This window comes from Mixophyes fleayi, chromosome 3, assembly GCF_038048845.1.
Source record: "Mixophyes fleayi isolate aMixFle1 chromosome 3, aMixFle1.hap1, whole genome shotgun sequence".
In the NCBI taxonomy this organism is placed as follows: domain Eukaryota; kingdom Metazoa; phylum Chordata; class Amphibia; order Anura; family Limnodynastidae; genus Mixophyes; species Mixophyes fleayi.
The window spans coordinates 179,982,708-179,997,937 of record NC_134404.1 but is presented as its reverse complement, the minus strand read 5'-3'; the positions used below and the strand labels follow the sequence as shown (position 1 = coordinate 179,997,937).

At 36.9% G+C, this 15,230-nt stretch overlaps 1 protein-coding gene across 1 annotated transcript in view; it reads left to right on the top strand.

The window, feature by feature from the left end:
• ASCC3 (activating signal cointegrator 1 complex subunit 3) overlaps window positions 1-15,230 on the top strand; it is a 605,262-nt gene that overhangs the window by 486,655 nt on the left and 103,377 nt on the right. The window contains exon 35 of the mRNA XM_075202837.1: window positions 13,518-13,629. Coding sequence (XP_075058938.1) covers window positions 13,518-13,629 — 112 coding nt within the window. The remainder of the gene's footprint in view (window positions 1-13,517; window positions 13,630-15,230) is intronic.

Genomic DNA, 15,230 nt, shown 5'->3' with positions numbered 1-15,230 from the left:
ATTAATTGAGGACTTACTGCTCCTTTTAGAACCAAAATCAAAACTACTTAATATTTATTTGATAAATTACAATGTAAAGAAGATGTACCTCATTACATTACATTGCTGAAATACCTTTTAATAATAATTATAATACAATTATAGTAGTAATAAAAATGACCATTTATCTATACACCAGATAGGCACAATACACCTTTTCAGTCCAACCAGTTAGATGTAAGCAGTAAAAAATGAGGGTAATATTTCCTTATATGAATCTAAAGGTGTTTGTTGCTGTGTAAAATAGGCATTCCAATCACACATTCTGACTGTGGTTTAGAGGCAAACAAAACTAGAGTAAATCCAAATCTGATCTACCATTAAAAAGACTCAGCACACCTACCCAACATTTCTTTTAAATGTATAAGTGTCAGTTCTAGCACCCGTACTCCCAGCCCCAGCTAACCAGCAGGATGGTCTGTCATAGCCCCAGTTACTGATCTTCTTTACCTTTCTCAGCAGTATGAGTTGACAGTAGGGGCTGTAGCCTTTATAGATAGCGCGACTATGTCCATAATAGACTTATATACAGTGATGGGATTCAAATAAATTAACAACTGGTTCTCTGCCCTAATGACGGTATTAAGTATGCAAAAAGATATACTGGACGGTAGTTTAATATTTTACGCATTTAATACTCAAATAAGAACAATAAAAGAGGTACACAAAACTAGATTATGTTGTAAGAAAGAGTTTTAAAATATTAATGAGAAATATTAAATAATACCTGACAATAAACAAAAAAAATATATAAAGTACCAACAATGGAAGTTACATGGCATCACATACATTGAATCACAATAGAAATTAAATTTAAATATAGACAATAATAGTACAAATTATTAAGGCAAGACAATAGCAAAGTAATAACAGTAACAACAAATATTATAAAAGCTGCATAATGATAAATTATTTATATCAATATTATGAGGCAGTTATCTAGTCAAACCCAGGTGTACGTGTGTGTTTAAAATATTTCTTATTATTTCAAACTGTGGCACAGTAATGTCCCCAGTTCATATTATGCCACAGTAATGCCCCTTTTCATCACACTATGCCATGCTGCTTTTGCCCCTCTTCACACTCTGCCATGCTGCTTTTGCCCCTCTTCATCACACTGTGCCATGCTGCTTTTGCGCCTCTTCATCACACTCTGCCATGCTGCTTTTGCCCCTCTTCATCACACTGTGCCATGCTGCTTTTGCCCCTCTTGACACTCTGCCATGCTGCTTTTGCCCCTCTTCATCACACTGTGCCATGCTGCTTTTGCCCCTCTTCATCACACTGTGCCATGCTGCTTTTGCCCCTCTTCATCACACTGTGCCATGCTGCTTTTGCCCCTCTTCATCACACTATGCCATGCTGCTTTTGCCCCTCTTCATCACACTATGCCATGCTGCTTTTGCCCCTCTTCACACTGTGCCATGCTGCTTTTGCCCCTCTTCATCACACTGTGCCATGCTGCTTTTGCCCCTCTTCATCACACTGTGCCATGCTGCTTTTGCCTCTCTTCATTACACTGTGCCATGCTGCTTTTGCCCCTCTTCACACTCTGCCATGCTGCTTTTGCCCCTCTTCATCACACTGTGCCATGCTGCTTTTGCCCCTCTTCATCACACTGTGCCATGCTGCTTTTGCCCCTCTTCATCACACTGTGCCATGCTGCTTTTGCCTCTCTTCATCACACTGTGCCATGCTGCTTTTGCCCCTCCTCACACTCTGCCATGCTGCTTTTGTATCGCTTCATACTGTGCCATGCTGCTTTTGCCCCCTTCACACTGTGCCATGCTGCTTTTGCTCCCCCTTGCTTCCGGTCCTTCACTTACCTTTTCTATCGGTTTCTTTCTTCTCTTGTCTTCTGTCTTCTTGCTTGCTGACTCCTCTCTGCGTCGCTTCTCACTGAATGTTGGGCATGATGACACGCCCAACATTCAGTGCGGACGGAGCAGGGAGGAGGAGTGCCGACGTCGCAAACAAGTGAGTATTTTTTTTTCTTTAAAGGACCCTGCTCCCCCCACCAACATAAAGAGTGGACTCAGTCTGGAGCCATTGGTTCGCTGAACTGACCTTGAAAATAGATATTGGTTGTGGCGAGCCCGTGCGAACCGGCTGAATCCCACCACTGCTTATATGGGTTTACTGATGAGAAGCAAGGGTTGCTTACAGTTATCGGTGTCATGGGCAGATTTTGTTTAGTGGTCAGAGCAGGAGTTCTGTATGGTGGAATGGGCTAATAAGGTGACATGGTCATGCCGTTGCATGGTACTGTATGGTCTGTATAATGCATCATGGAGCTGTATAGATGGACATGGGGATATTTTATGTGCTGGAGATTGGGTTATAAAAATATACTAGATGATTATTGCTGTAGTTCCTTATTTGCCTTGCTGTGCTTGCTAATTTAGTTTCATGCATAGCAAATTATAAATCCCCACTAGGCAAAGTATTTACTTTTTTGGTTTACTGGTCATACTAAGTGTGTTTTTTTTTGTTGTACCAGAATACACAATGCATAGTAATGTCAAGAGGAATGTGGTTGCCAGAAAAAAGTTTGAGTATGCTTTGGGGTCTGAGGCATAAAAAGTTTGTGCTATGCCAAAATTGTATTTGTACATAAGAATAGATCTAGCATAAATCATGGTTTTGAAAATGTGTACTTGATAAAAGCTAGTCAGCACCAATTGGTCACGTGGTGATGTCAGGTCAACAAACAATGTAATGACTTACCCCATACAACCCACTGGTGCTTACTAGCTTTTGTTAAGAGCTGGCAGTGACCATAACGGGCCTGTTGGTTATATTGAGGAAAGTTTCCATTCACCAGTCATATGACTAGCACGCAACCATATAGGAGGCGATGGCTGGCCTTGCATGGCAAATTGTTCTACAACATTTCTGGCTCCTGACTTTTTGCCCTATCAATATTTGCTTATCAAATGATCCTTTTGTCAACCTAGATTTATCCTTATTCAGGCTTCCTCCTAAATTGTACTCCTCGATTCTTTACCCTTTGCCCTTAGGATGCTATGGTACAGCATTAAAAAAAAAAAATAGCCAACTAAGCTCTCCGCCTAAATGCCACTAGCTTCAGCTTATTTCCATTGAAACCTTCAATTCTCCCGACATCCATTAACAGCCATAGCTTAACTTAAATAAGAGTTGTACACATCTATGTTGACCTTCTTTTTTTTTCTCTCTCTCTCTTGATGTGTGAAACTATAGTAAATATCCACTTACTGTAATACTAAAAGTTGTATATGCCAAATATGTCCTTTAAGTGACAGCTAATCAAAATTGTGATGATGAAGTTAAATGAGCATAGTATATGGTTTCCTTAACATTATACATATTGCCTTAGTGCCTTAAAAAGTACAACATGTTTTCTAGATTAGCAGTCATCATTCACTTTGCATTTTGAAACTGTGTGAATAATATAACAGTTGTGTTATATTGATATATGACAATTATCCTTTTTTTAAGCTTAAGCGTTTATAGAGAGAAGTAATGACATCTGTGACATCTCATAAATGAGGTTTATGGAAAGCATTACATTGACTGTACATTTCACACTGCCAAGTTGCAAAAGCAAACAGTTGTATTAAATAGCAAAACAGTATAAAATACATAAAATCACGTATTTGTTATACACATATAGCATTCAGTGCTGATTTTCTTTCATGTACTGAAAAGTGGCTTTTATCTATTTTAATAGCCTTATTAAAACTAATATTGTTCATTTTTTTAGAATCTGTGTCACCAATTTTTGTGGTCAAAGGCTAGAAAAAAAATATATTTTTTGCTACGTTGTATCCTAGGTTTTATGCACATTACTTAAATAGAATGTATTAGAGAAGTCTCATACTCATTCACATACATATGAGGAGGTAGTTTTATTAGTGTAATCAAGTTATTGGCTGCAATCTTCAATTTACACTCTCTCTCTTGATCTTTCTGCCACACTTCTCAACCTCAATTTTACAGATTTTGTTGGTATATCAATTTAGACAAACCGGAAAATAGCTGACATTTTTGCCACTTAATGAGAGTGAAAGAAAAGAAGAGGAAAGAAAAGCACCATTATGTGTAATCTGCCAAAAGATACTATAAGATTTACAATGGAAACAAATCAAATCTATTGTACAACGACATTGGCCTATACTTATGTCGGATGAAATATTGGCCACATTGGTGGGTAAAGAAGCAAACTTCAGTTGGAGACGAGCACCCAACCTAGGGGACAAACTTGTACAGAGCCACTTTAATCCAAGAAAACAAAGGGTGATTACAAAAGGTTCATACAAATGTGGATCCTGCAAAGCATGTTCGGTAATGATTAAAACCACGGAAATATATGATAAGTATGGGCAAAAACATACTATTAACAACTTTATTAATTGCAATACTAGGGCAGTTATTTATGTACTGAAATGCACATGCGGAAAAATCTATGTTGGAATGACAAGTCGTCCCCTAAAACAACGGATTCTGGAACATATAGGAAGCATTAGAAATGCTTCCAATGATAAACAACGCTTCAAACCACTTACCTCAGTAGCACGCCACTTCCTACATATACATGGAGGAAAATCCAATGGATTATGTGCATTTGGGATAGAAAAAATTTCCATGGGAATAAGGGGTGGTGATATCATGAAGGTACTGCTTCAAAAAGAAAGCAGATGGATCTTCTTACTTCACTCCCTTATACCATATGGCTTAAATGAAAATATCAATTATTCTAGCTTTCTATAGAATCCCAATGTAATTAAAGTCACATCCGGATATAAGTGTTGGCATATGGATACATTCTATCTTGTATCATTAGTTGGGATTGTGTTTACCATAATAAGGATAGATAGAATCCAAACTGAATATTCCTGATTTAGGGATTCATTTTGGGATAATACATCAAGAAGATGTGTAACTCTGTACATTTGTTGGTCATAAATAATTGGTAGACATGAGTCTATTGGATAATGATGTTATTATCAAAATCATACCCATAGTAATTGTATATACATTTAATATGGTCAAGGAGCACGAATTAAGACACGTTCACAGTTCCTTTTTTATTATTTTTAATTAATTTTTCACACATAATATTTTCTGTGAATAATATAACAGGAAATCATCTAGTTATATAGTAATATTTACCAATTAATGCACTATATATTAAAATGGAAGATACACCAATTCACTTATTGCAATTTCTAAACAATTTTGCAAATTAATAATTGATATCTAATAACAGGTAATTTTCACAAAATCTTAAGGGATCAAGAATAGGTATACTTACCTTATTAATAATCTTCATGCACTATTTATTTTCTCACACTCTCTGTGTTCAGAGACCTCGGGTATTCCCCCTTCCTCACGTTCAACCAATCAGTTTTCTTTTTGTAGCACTCTCTATTTTATTTATTTTCAATCCATATTAACCTTTACATACATATTTCAATGACTACTGGCCACTGTACTAATATACACATAATATAAATAAACAACAAACTCTTTTAGAACCAATCTGAGTACCACTAAACTATTAGGAATTGATATATAGCTTTTAAGTCATATAGATACATTATTTTGCCTGTCAATCCTCCTATGGAACAACTTATAACCTTGTGGCAAGTAATGACATCCTTTAGGAAAACCATGTTATCCTCTTTTTACATGGGCCAATATATGATTGGCTTAGACATACATCAATCATGGTAAACGCGAGATGATTGGCTGATGGGGAAATAAAAGACTCAGTCCTATTCCAAACGAGTAATTTCCCATGACTAAGCCTAATTGGTGAAACGTACGTCGGGCACCTGACGCATGACGTCACAGACCCGGAAATAGGGAGCCGATCAGCGGGACCTCCCGCGATTGTGTCTCGCAAATCCAGAATAATTTTTCATTGCTAATCAGTAGGCAATTCCTCTATAGAAGACTAATTTCAGGTTTCATGTTAGGGGTAACACCAGATTTATCGGGCATCGCCGATAATTACAACTGGCAGCGCAGGCTGTCTCATTAGGAGGTACACATCACGAGTGGGACCTTTAACAAGCAGCTCACACATATCCCTGTATATTTACACATGCCCAGAAAGTGCACTGCATGTTATATCTTCTATACCACAAACCTTTGTTGTTGTTAGTTTGTAGGGAAGTTATTACAACCCAGCCATACATTTGGTAATACTATTATATGAAGGGACATATCTGAAGATACATCGATAGCACTCAGGTTAAGAATCACCCTGTTATGCAATCTAGCAAGATCTATTTGGAATTTTCCAATATTGGATACACACTTTGTAATATTAATGCATGAAGGGATATATTTGAGAGCCAATATATCGTTAGTAATCTGGCAGATAATGACCCCACAATGCAATCTAACTATAATGGTATAATAGATTAGATTGAATTTATCTTCACAATAAAGGTGTATTATACTGTGGCACGTGTATTAACATAGGACATAAATCAAATTGTCCGGTTATTTACATCTAGACTGGGTACATATGTGAAGTAACCATCTACACTTGTAGACGTCCCATTATATGTAATGCCCTTTTTGATGGTGTACTAATCATATACGGAACTGCTTGCTACTAATATCATATATTTTTTATAATGTATCTGGTATTGCCCCCCTTTTTCTACACATGATGAGAGACACATAAATACTATATGGAAGCGTTCTATATATAAATACAAGCCCATGTCTCAATCTGTGTGAGATTTATATTATTCTATGTTAGCTACAGAGTGAATTGCCTATGCCTAAAGGCTCTTTCTGGAGAGACACTCCACAATAGGTCTTAATGGTCCTATGAATCATCATACTATAATTACATAATTAGAGGACCAGACCCTAGTTATCACTAACAACCACGGTACTATACGAGGTTTCTATTTTGATAACTTTGACTGGCTCCCATTTTTGGGTCATTTTTAATTCTCTTTACACTATATTTCAATTCTATTCACTTGTATATTTTAAATTCACCGATCCAGGTGGGATTTAGCTATCTGTCTATGTCGCATTTTTAAGTAACCATCAATGAAGTTGATTTTATATTGATATACCCTCTCGGACAGGAGTGCCTCACACACTACTTTGTTCAGTTGATATCTATTGTAATCTGTATTTGTTATTTCCTAGATAATTCTAGTTATGAGAGCACCCCCTCGGATTATATATTATAAATAAACATATTCAATTGAGGTTTGTCCGGACCTTGGAGCAGATTGGTCCATTCCCCTTTTTCACTCAAAAGATACTATATGCAAGGCTTACTTTTTAACTTATGATCCAGTTTTCAGCATAGTGAGTTTGATATTCATAGTGCTGTGTGTAGGCTTACTCTCCCTTCCGTATCACTGTCAGTTGCATGCCTTGGTAAATATTGAAGGAGTACAAATATCTAATTGTGTAACATAAATGTACTGAAAATCGGAGAAACATTATATTTTAACAGTAAATTAAGTAGTAGAGACTTGGTTTGAGAATAGGTGGCAGGGACTCTTTTGAGGGAGCTTACCTTAGACGTCTGCGCTTGATAGGAGAATCCTCGGGGTTGGTGCTGCCGTTACGGAATATCCGGGTGTTCCAGTTCCCGAGCTTGTTGGTTGTTTCGTTGTTTCTGCCGTGGCGCAAACTGGGGTGGAGAAAGAGAGGGATTTGGGAGGGTAGGGAAGCGGGGGGTGGGAGAACACAGGATACGGTACCGACAATATACTAAGACGCTTATTATATAAGCAGTTGATTATAGTTCTTTTTGCTGTTCTGCGCCTATAGCTCTTTTGCTTTGTTTAAAGCTGTAATGCAGTGTATATTGTTGTGGTAGTGGTACCGTTTGTGTGTGGTCAGTGTTTAATAAGCTCTGGTTTATAGCACTGGTGGTTGTGGCGGGCAGGGGTGTTTATAGCCCTCTAATAACTCAGTGTTTATAGCTCACAGTAGAGGGCATGGGTAATGATGTCTGCCTGTTTAATGCCCTCTGTGTTGTGTTAATGATGTCTGCCTGTTTAATGCCCTCTGTGTTGTTGACTTGGTTTAGCCACCTTGTCTTTTTGTTGCAATGGTAAGACCATGTTGACAAGCATTGCACCCCAACAAATGACTGCTACCATTAACCACCTAGAATACTACCATAATGCCATATTTTCTCAACAAGTTCCATAATCAATATTTTTATTGTTATATTGAATACTCTCCTCCTCTTCTGTTATTGCTTAGTTAGAAAGGTATTTATTAGACAGAGAAATCGGTGGAGAAGATATAACTTATTTACAAACTGTTTAGGTATAATAACATTTAATAAAAAAAAGTTTACATTTATGCGCAAATAAGAATGAAAAATATTTTAGTATAATTTCATATAGGTTATTATATCCAGGGAAAGGGGCAGTATCACTTTTCCATTTTAAAATCAAATACAAGCGTCTGCTATGCATCCTGACTCTACACACTTTTTTAATTTGATAAGTTTTGTTGTCATCACCATCTATTTATTTATATAGCGCCACTAATTCCACAGCACTGTACAGAGAACTCACTCATATCAGTAACTGCCCCATTGGAGCTTACAGTCTAAATTATCTAACATAAACACACACAGACCAAGAGAGACTAAGGGCAATTTAATAGCAGCCAATTAACCTATTAGTAGGATTTTCGAGTGTGGGAGGAAACCCACACAACAGGGAGAAAATACAAACTCCACACATGGTCGGGAATCAAAGTCGTGAACCCAGTGCAGTGAGGCAGGAGTGCTAATCACTAAGGTAGATCCTAGGCTGCTTTGTGTCCCACGCAGCTGCGCTTATCTGCTCCTCGTGTCTGAACATACCAGGCAGTGTAAGTATACAGTTCCTGTCACGCAAGCTGTATGACCGAATTCCTATGTCCTAGCAATCATTTTATTAGTAGAGACTGGTAAAAATAAAGATTGTACCGGATTCTGACTTAGAATACCAGTCTAGCACTTTAACAAAAATTTGAAGTTCATATTTATATCTGTTATTTGTAAATTTTAACTCAGTGTGATGGGATTTTAGTAATTTTATTATAACTAAGGCTCTATTAAACAAAAATAAGCTGTATTAAAGATCCACTAAACCTAAAACACAAGTTACCTTCTATAAAAGGATGGGGTACGAGTTGTCAAGGACGGGAGTTCCAACATCAGTGACAGTACAATGTTGATTGTTGTCATTGCTACATCTAGGAAATGCAGACTTCAGCCAAAAGTGACATAGAAGAATTCCAGCAAGCCTGATAGAAAGCGCGACAGGAGAAGATGCTGTCACTAAGATTCACGTCATTTAAAATAGACACCGTTACATTGCTGCTGTTAAGGGGGGAAATGCGGCTCTATAATGTTTTTTACCAAGGGTTGGACATTATAGAGCCGCTGGGTCCTCGCATTATCCTCAATTCCTGTCGTCGCACCAACGACTGCCACCAATATAAAAAGGTACTAATAGCCAGAGTGAATGTTGCAGTAGAGTATATTGTTCCTCATTGTATCCTATGCTGGCTGCATACATTGCTATGTCGTTACATGTTCCAAAATGAGCATGATACAATATGATGATCTGATCGTAAACGCTCATATCTACATAGGCAGGGCTATAACTCCATACAGAGGATGACTACTGTTGGTGTCTGTGTGCAGTCTTCTGGCCACACTAATATGAACCCATGTGATCTGGACATGATTTGGCCACTCGATCTAGCCACTGAACAACAGGATCTTACGTAACTTGTCAACCCACACATAAAATGGACAGCAATAATGTTGCTTCGGGCTCAAGCTGAATAACAGGATTGGCCCTTGGTGAGGCCATCTTTAAACCATATGAAAAATGTTTGTAATTAGTTTATCTTTCTCCTTGCCACCTCAAGATCTGTGTATAAACACTGGTTCAAAATTATGGGGGGAAAAGTAGCAGAAAAAAAGTATCAAATCATGTAAGAAAATAAAAATCTGTTTTTGCAATGTCTCACGTTGATGCAAATACATGCTATATTGTATTAGAGGCTTCGCTATATGTATGTGACCATACACAATGAAGGTAATCATTTTATAGTCGGTACCCATTGTCATGAAAATGCAGCCAGTTATAAGTAACTTGGCATTAATTCACTTGGAACTACAACATCAGTAATGTCATTTGTTTCTCGCAAATGATAGGCTACATTCAAATATATCTAACAAAATGCAGCTATAACCGATGACTGAGATAAAAAAAGATACACTTTAATAAAATAAATACCTATAATCAATAACACTAAATAACACTAAAGGAACCACAGTGATAACTTCTTTAAACCAGCTCCGCATATGCCACAAGTGTTGCAGTCCTGGATACATTTTCTCACTTCAGTTTTCATCACCTTCCCATGTGACATAACAGTTTGTAGACTGGAGAAGAGGCAAACCACACCAATGCATGTATTTTTTTATGCTATAGCTTTATTCCTTTTGGTATTATAGAAAATAAGATGACGTTGTAAATGTGTGCTGAGACTTGTAGTCACACTGCATATGGAGATTTAAACATCATTTCCTCTCTACTACCGGTATCCAGATTGAAAAACTGTGCGATGTATAATTCCATAAAAACTGACCTTTTTAAAAAATACATTGTCCCAGATTTATTCATTAACTTTTTATGTGATCTGTTGGTATGTGATTGAAGGTTCTTAATTGAACATATAAAGTTAGTGGCTTCCACTGTTTATTTTAGTAATTAGTTTATATTTTAAACTTTACATGACCAATATATTTTTGCTATAGGTATGAATTTTATTGAAGTGCATCTTTTTTTTAATCTCACAGACATGGATTATAGCAGCATTTTTAAGTAGAGATTGCTGATATGTGGCACTGCCTATTTTAATTATGGAGATTCTTTATTTATTTACAGGGTGTTGCCTCTATTATTGACAGCTACTCTTAAGAAAGAGATTTTTACAATTGTTAATTCTCAGTTGAGCACCTGCAGGGTTTGGTGATTTTCTGGGCATATTGCACATTATAATGAATACTGATTTAGCCCACAAAATAGCTGACCACTATATGTAGCCAAAAGGTGCATTTTTCTATGTAAGTTTAATGGTGTGCTCTGCATTTAATCTGAAGCCGTGGCCGTTTTCACGTTCTAAATAGTGCAATTCAAACTATTCCAAAATTATAAATGCCTCCCCCGGGCGTGAATCATAGGTGAATGCGAATGTTATGGGAGTAGACGGGGGGCTTAATGCAGCCATGTTGAAGCTATATTCCCTTGTAACTCCATCGGATCTATGAGTATTTAGCATTTTTTTGTAGTGAAAATTTCAATTGCATTACATTACACTACCCATTTTTTATTATATTGTAATTACACTACAGTAATTTCCAGTTATATTCATACCAAAACACAAAACACATTACTACAAACATATATACATAATAGAGTGGATTTGAAATCTTTGCAAAAAATATTTGCATGCTTTATAATGCTTTTTTTCAGTTCTTAATTCAGTTCTTATTAAAAAAAAAAAACAAAACAATTTTCAGATTTTTAATACACACTTTTTTATTTCATTACTTTTTGGTGGTTTACAATTTTTTACCCGGCCAAGAGGGGTGTGAGATAAAACTGCCTATTTGACAGTTTACATCGCCAGGTTAAAATACAATTGAATAGCCCCATTATCTTTAGCCGAAAAGCCTTTAAAGACATAACTTAATTTTTATTTTGTCATTAATGGTATGTTACCTTTATGGTTCAGTGTTCTCCCCAGCACCTGTTTCCCGGGTGCTCCACCTGGCTGTTTTCACTTGCCGTCTGGCTCTTGGAGCACAACAGAGTTTTATTCTTATAGAATAAACCATTATTTCTCCTATTAGAACAGGCACTATATGAGCACTACAGCCAGCAGTGTGTGTTAGACTACTGACCACCAGTCTGACCAGTCCTGGTAAGTGTGGGCACTTACCTCCAAAATGTTTCAATATTATTGCAAAGTATTACAACTGTCCCCACCCGACTCTATACCTATGCTGTCCAAATTTATACTCCTCTATCCTATAAAACATATTGCAGGACTTTGCACTCTGGGTTCTACTGAATAACATAAATATCAGCTGATCCTCACATTTCCTTTTCCTTTTCAAATTTGTAGCCGTTACCCTTGTGTAACAGAAGACAATAAGAAATTAATTTTCTGTATTTTCGTAACATTTATATTTTATATACTTCTGTATTTTTTATGATACAGAGGGACTTGTTATTTTTCCCCATTGGAATACTAATAGAAGTTTGACTGTCTAGCCCATGTGCTAGATGCTGTTAGTATAAAACTGCCTTTGACTTTCACATCTCTCAGGGGACGAGTAATTGTTGTGTTCAAACAGCCTGTAATTGTGATCCCGCTGGCTTTCTCAGTACGCTTCTGGCTATTAGAGTCATTAAACAACTCAACACCTGTTAACAGCATTGTAAATATTCAACCCTGCTTGTATGCTGCTTGAGACCAATATCGAGAAGGCTGGCAGAGCCCAGCTTTATAAATTAGAGCTTCTGACAAGTCAATTATTGTAAAACTGGGTTTCATTGTGAATTAAATGAAATAACATGCTGATAAAAATGGTGGGCTGTCTGTTTACTGCAAGAAGAGAATAATGACTAGATGATTCAATACAGCTAGTATGAAATAGCATTGTGTTCATTCTTTAGCAATAATTAAACACATTAACAATATCCTTAAACGCTTTGTTTACATTCTGGTACTCCCATATACCATTATACAGTTAAGTTTCATATGTGTACCATAAGTATTCCCACTGCCACTGTCAAGGTGTAACTTTTTAGTCATTTTTGTCACATGCACAGACAGGTTCTTATTTTGAAAATCTGTTTCTTGTGCTTGAAGCAAGTACACACCCCTATGCTCCTAGTTCATCTCCTATAAGCACCATGCTTGTTGGAAGGTCTGCATTATAGAAAACGTCTCCTCTGGGTTGCTCATTTTTGAACAAACCCCTCTCAAAAAACATGCCTCCTTCATACAGCATATAATGCTGCTCATTGTCACTGAAGGGAAATGAGTTTCCATAACATTTTTTTTTATGAGCTATGAATGGACTTAGTCTGCCAGTGCAGTTCCAGTCGCCATATAAAGAGGACATGTATTTTGAGAAGACGTTGCTCAGTAGTGGTCAACCCATTTAATAAGAGTAATCAATGTAAACAATATGTGAACACAGTCTTTCCACTGGAAACTACTTGTAGTATTTGGGTCTGATTGGACTTCATTTGGCAAGATGGAGATTTACAATGAGAGTTTAAGCATGTGCAACCGAACAGCATTGTAATTCGATCAGTGTATGGACAATTGGACAATTTATTGATTTTTAGATGCTTGAATGACATTATATTGTATTAAGTTTGTATTATTTTCTCATGTTCTTGACATTTTAGCTACTACAATTTGGAAGATGTTGGACATGATACTATGAACAAGTTTCTTTCTAATCTTGTGGGGAAGTCGCTCATTGACCTGGAATGCTCATACTGCATAGAGATTGCTGAGGTGAGGTTCTCTACATATACAACTTTTATCTATTAATTGGATTGTTATTTGTTGTGGAAGACTGAAGTATAACTTGCAAAACAAACAAAACATTTTTGGGAAACTGGTATAGTCTGCTAGATAGCCATACCAATTACAAAAAAGTGAGTGCATGAAGATCCATGGGTTCCAAATGGATTAGAATTTAGAGATATGGACCTTGTGTAGTGCCAAGAGAAGCAGTTACTAGTACATTTTAATTTCCCCAAACTCGCAGCAAGGAGAGCACTGCCATCCTCCATTTGGTAATAATATAGAGTGTCAAACCAAGCAAGACACTCATTCCCTGAGCATACAATTTGAGCCATCCAGTGAGCAAACAGTTGAAATAAACATAGCATTAGGGTTTTAATATGACCCATAAGGTCAATTTTAAGGTTCAGACTGTGCTATTAGTTTGTAAAATGTGTGCTGAGTTGACGTTACCACTTGTATTACACACTGACAAATTGCTGTTTGAACCTTTCCTTCTCCAAGTTGCCCATACTATTTAAATTTGAACTGCTCCCATAAGTCAACTTGGGGCAAGGGATGGATGGTATGAAAACTCCACTAGCAGAGAAGAGAGGACTATTGGGTAAAAATTACATTTTAAAGGGAAATAAATTTTTAATGTGTACAGATGCAGGCACAAATAAACCAGCACCTTTATAGAAGCAGGTAAAATTGCTATTTGATACACACAGGACTCAAGGATCTGAGAAACTCTTCTTAGGACAGGTGCACAATGGAGGTTTTTCAGCCAATCAGCCAATATACAATTACTCTAAATTTTAATGGTATTTGACCATAAAACCGGGAGTTTGATGTCAAAGCCTGTACAACTGGATAAGCTGTGTTCTTTAATTGTGGTCAAAATCAAATCTGTAGCTCAAATTGTGCCAAACGGAAGTAACATGAAAACTGCAGTGCACTTGATTTCATAACATTATCTGGCCAAGTTTAACTTATGTTAAAACACAATAAAAAAGAAAAAAAAAGAAAAGCACATCCCCATGGGCAGATTGACATCTGTCCATGAACTGTAACCTATATTGTGTTTGCTGGATAGTTTATGAAACAAAAATTTTCATAGAGGTAAAATATATTGTTCATTGTTACTCTAACATTGCACTACACCTGTGCTGAAACTATTCCTATGTCTTTTGGACATAATGCAATGTGATGCAGGTCAAAAATATTTCAGTTGCTGTGACAGCACTGGCTTTCCCCAGAAAACTGCTAAACTAAAAAGGTGTAATAAATACACTTTTGTGCCCCTACTTGCATCCTCCTAAAACCTGGACCAGAACCAAGATCAGATATGACTTCATTTTAATTGCATCTACACTTCTTTACATCTCTCCTGCTACAGCCATGTCCTGGCTAACATTGCCTACTTGACTTCTCTCCCTACCAACTAAACTGAAATTACTGTCCTGCCTCTGTCCTCTCCTGTGTGAGCGCCAATTAACCCTTTCTGTTAGATTTTTTTTTTTTTAAGCCTATGCTATTCAAATGTGAACTGCTCCCATAAGTCAGCTCTATTCTGCTGCCAAACAAGTGTATTAAAGTAAATTATT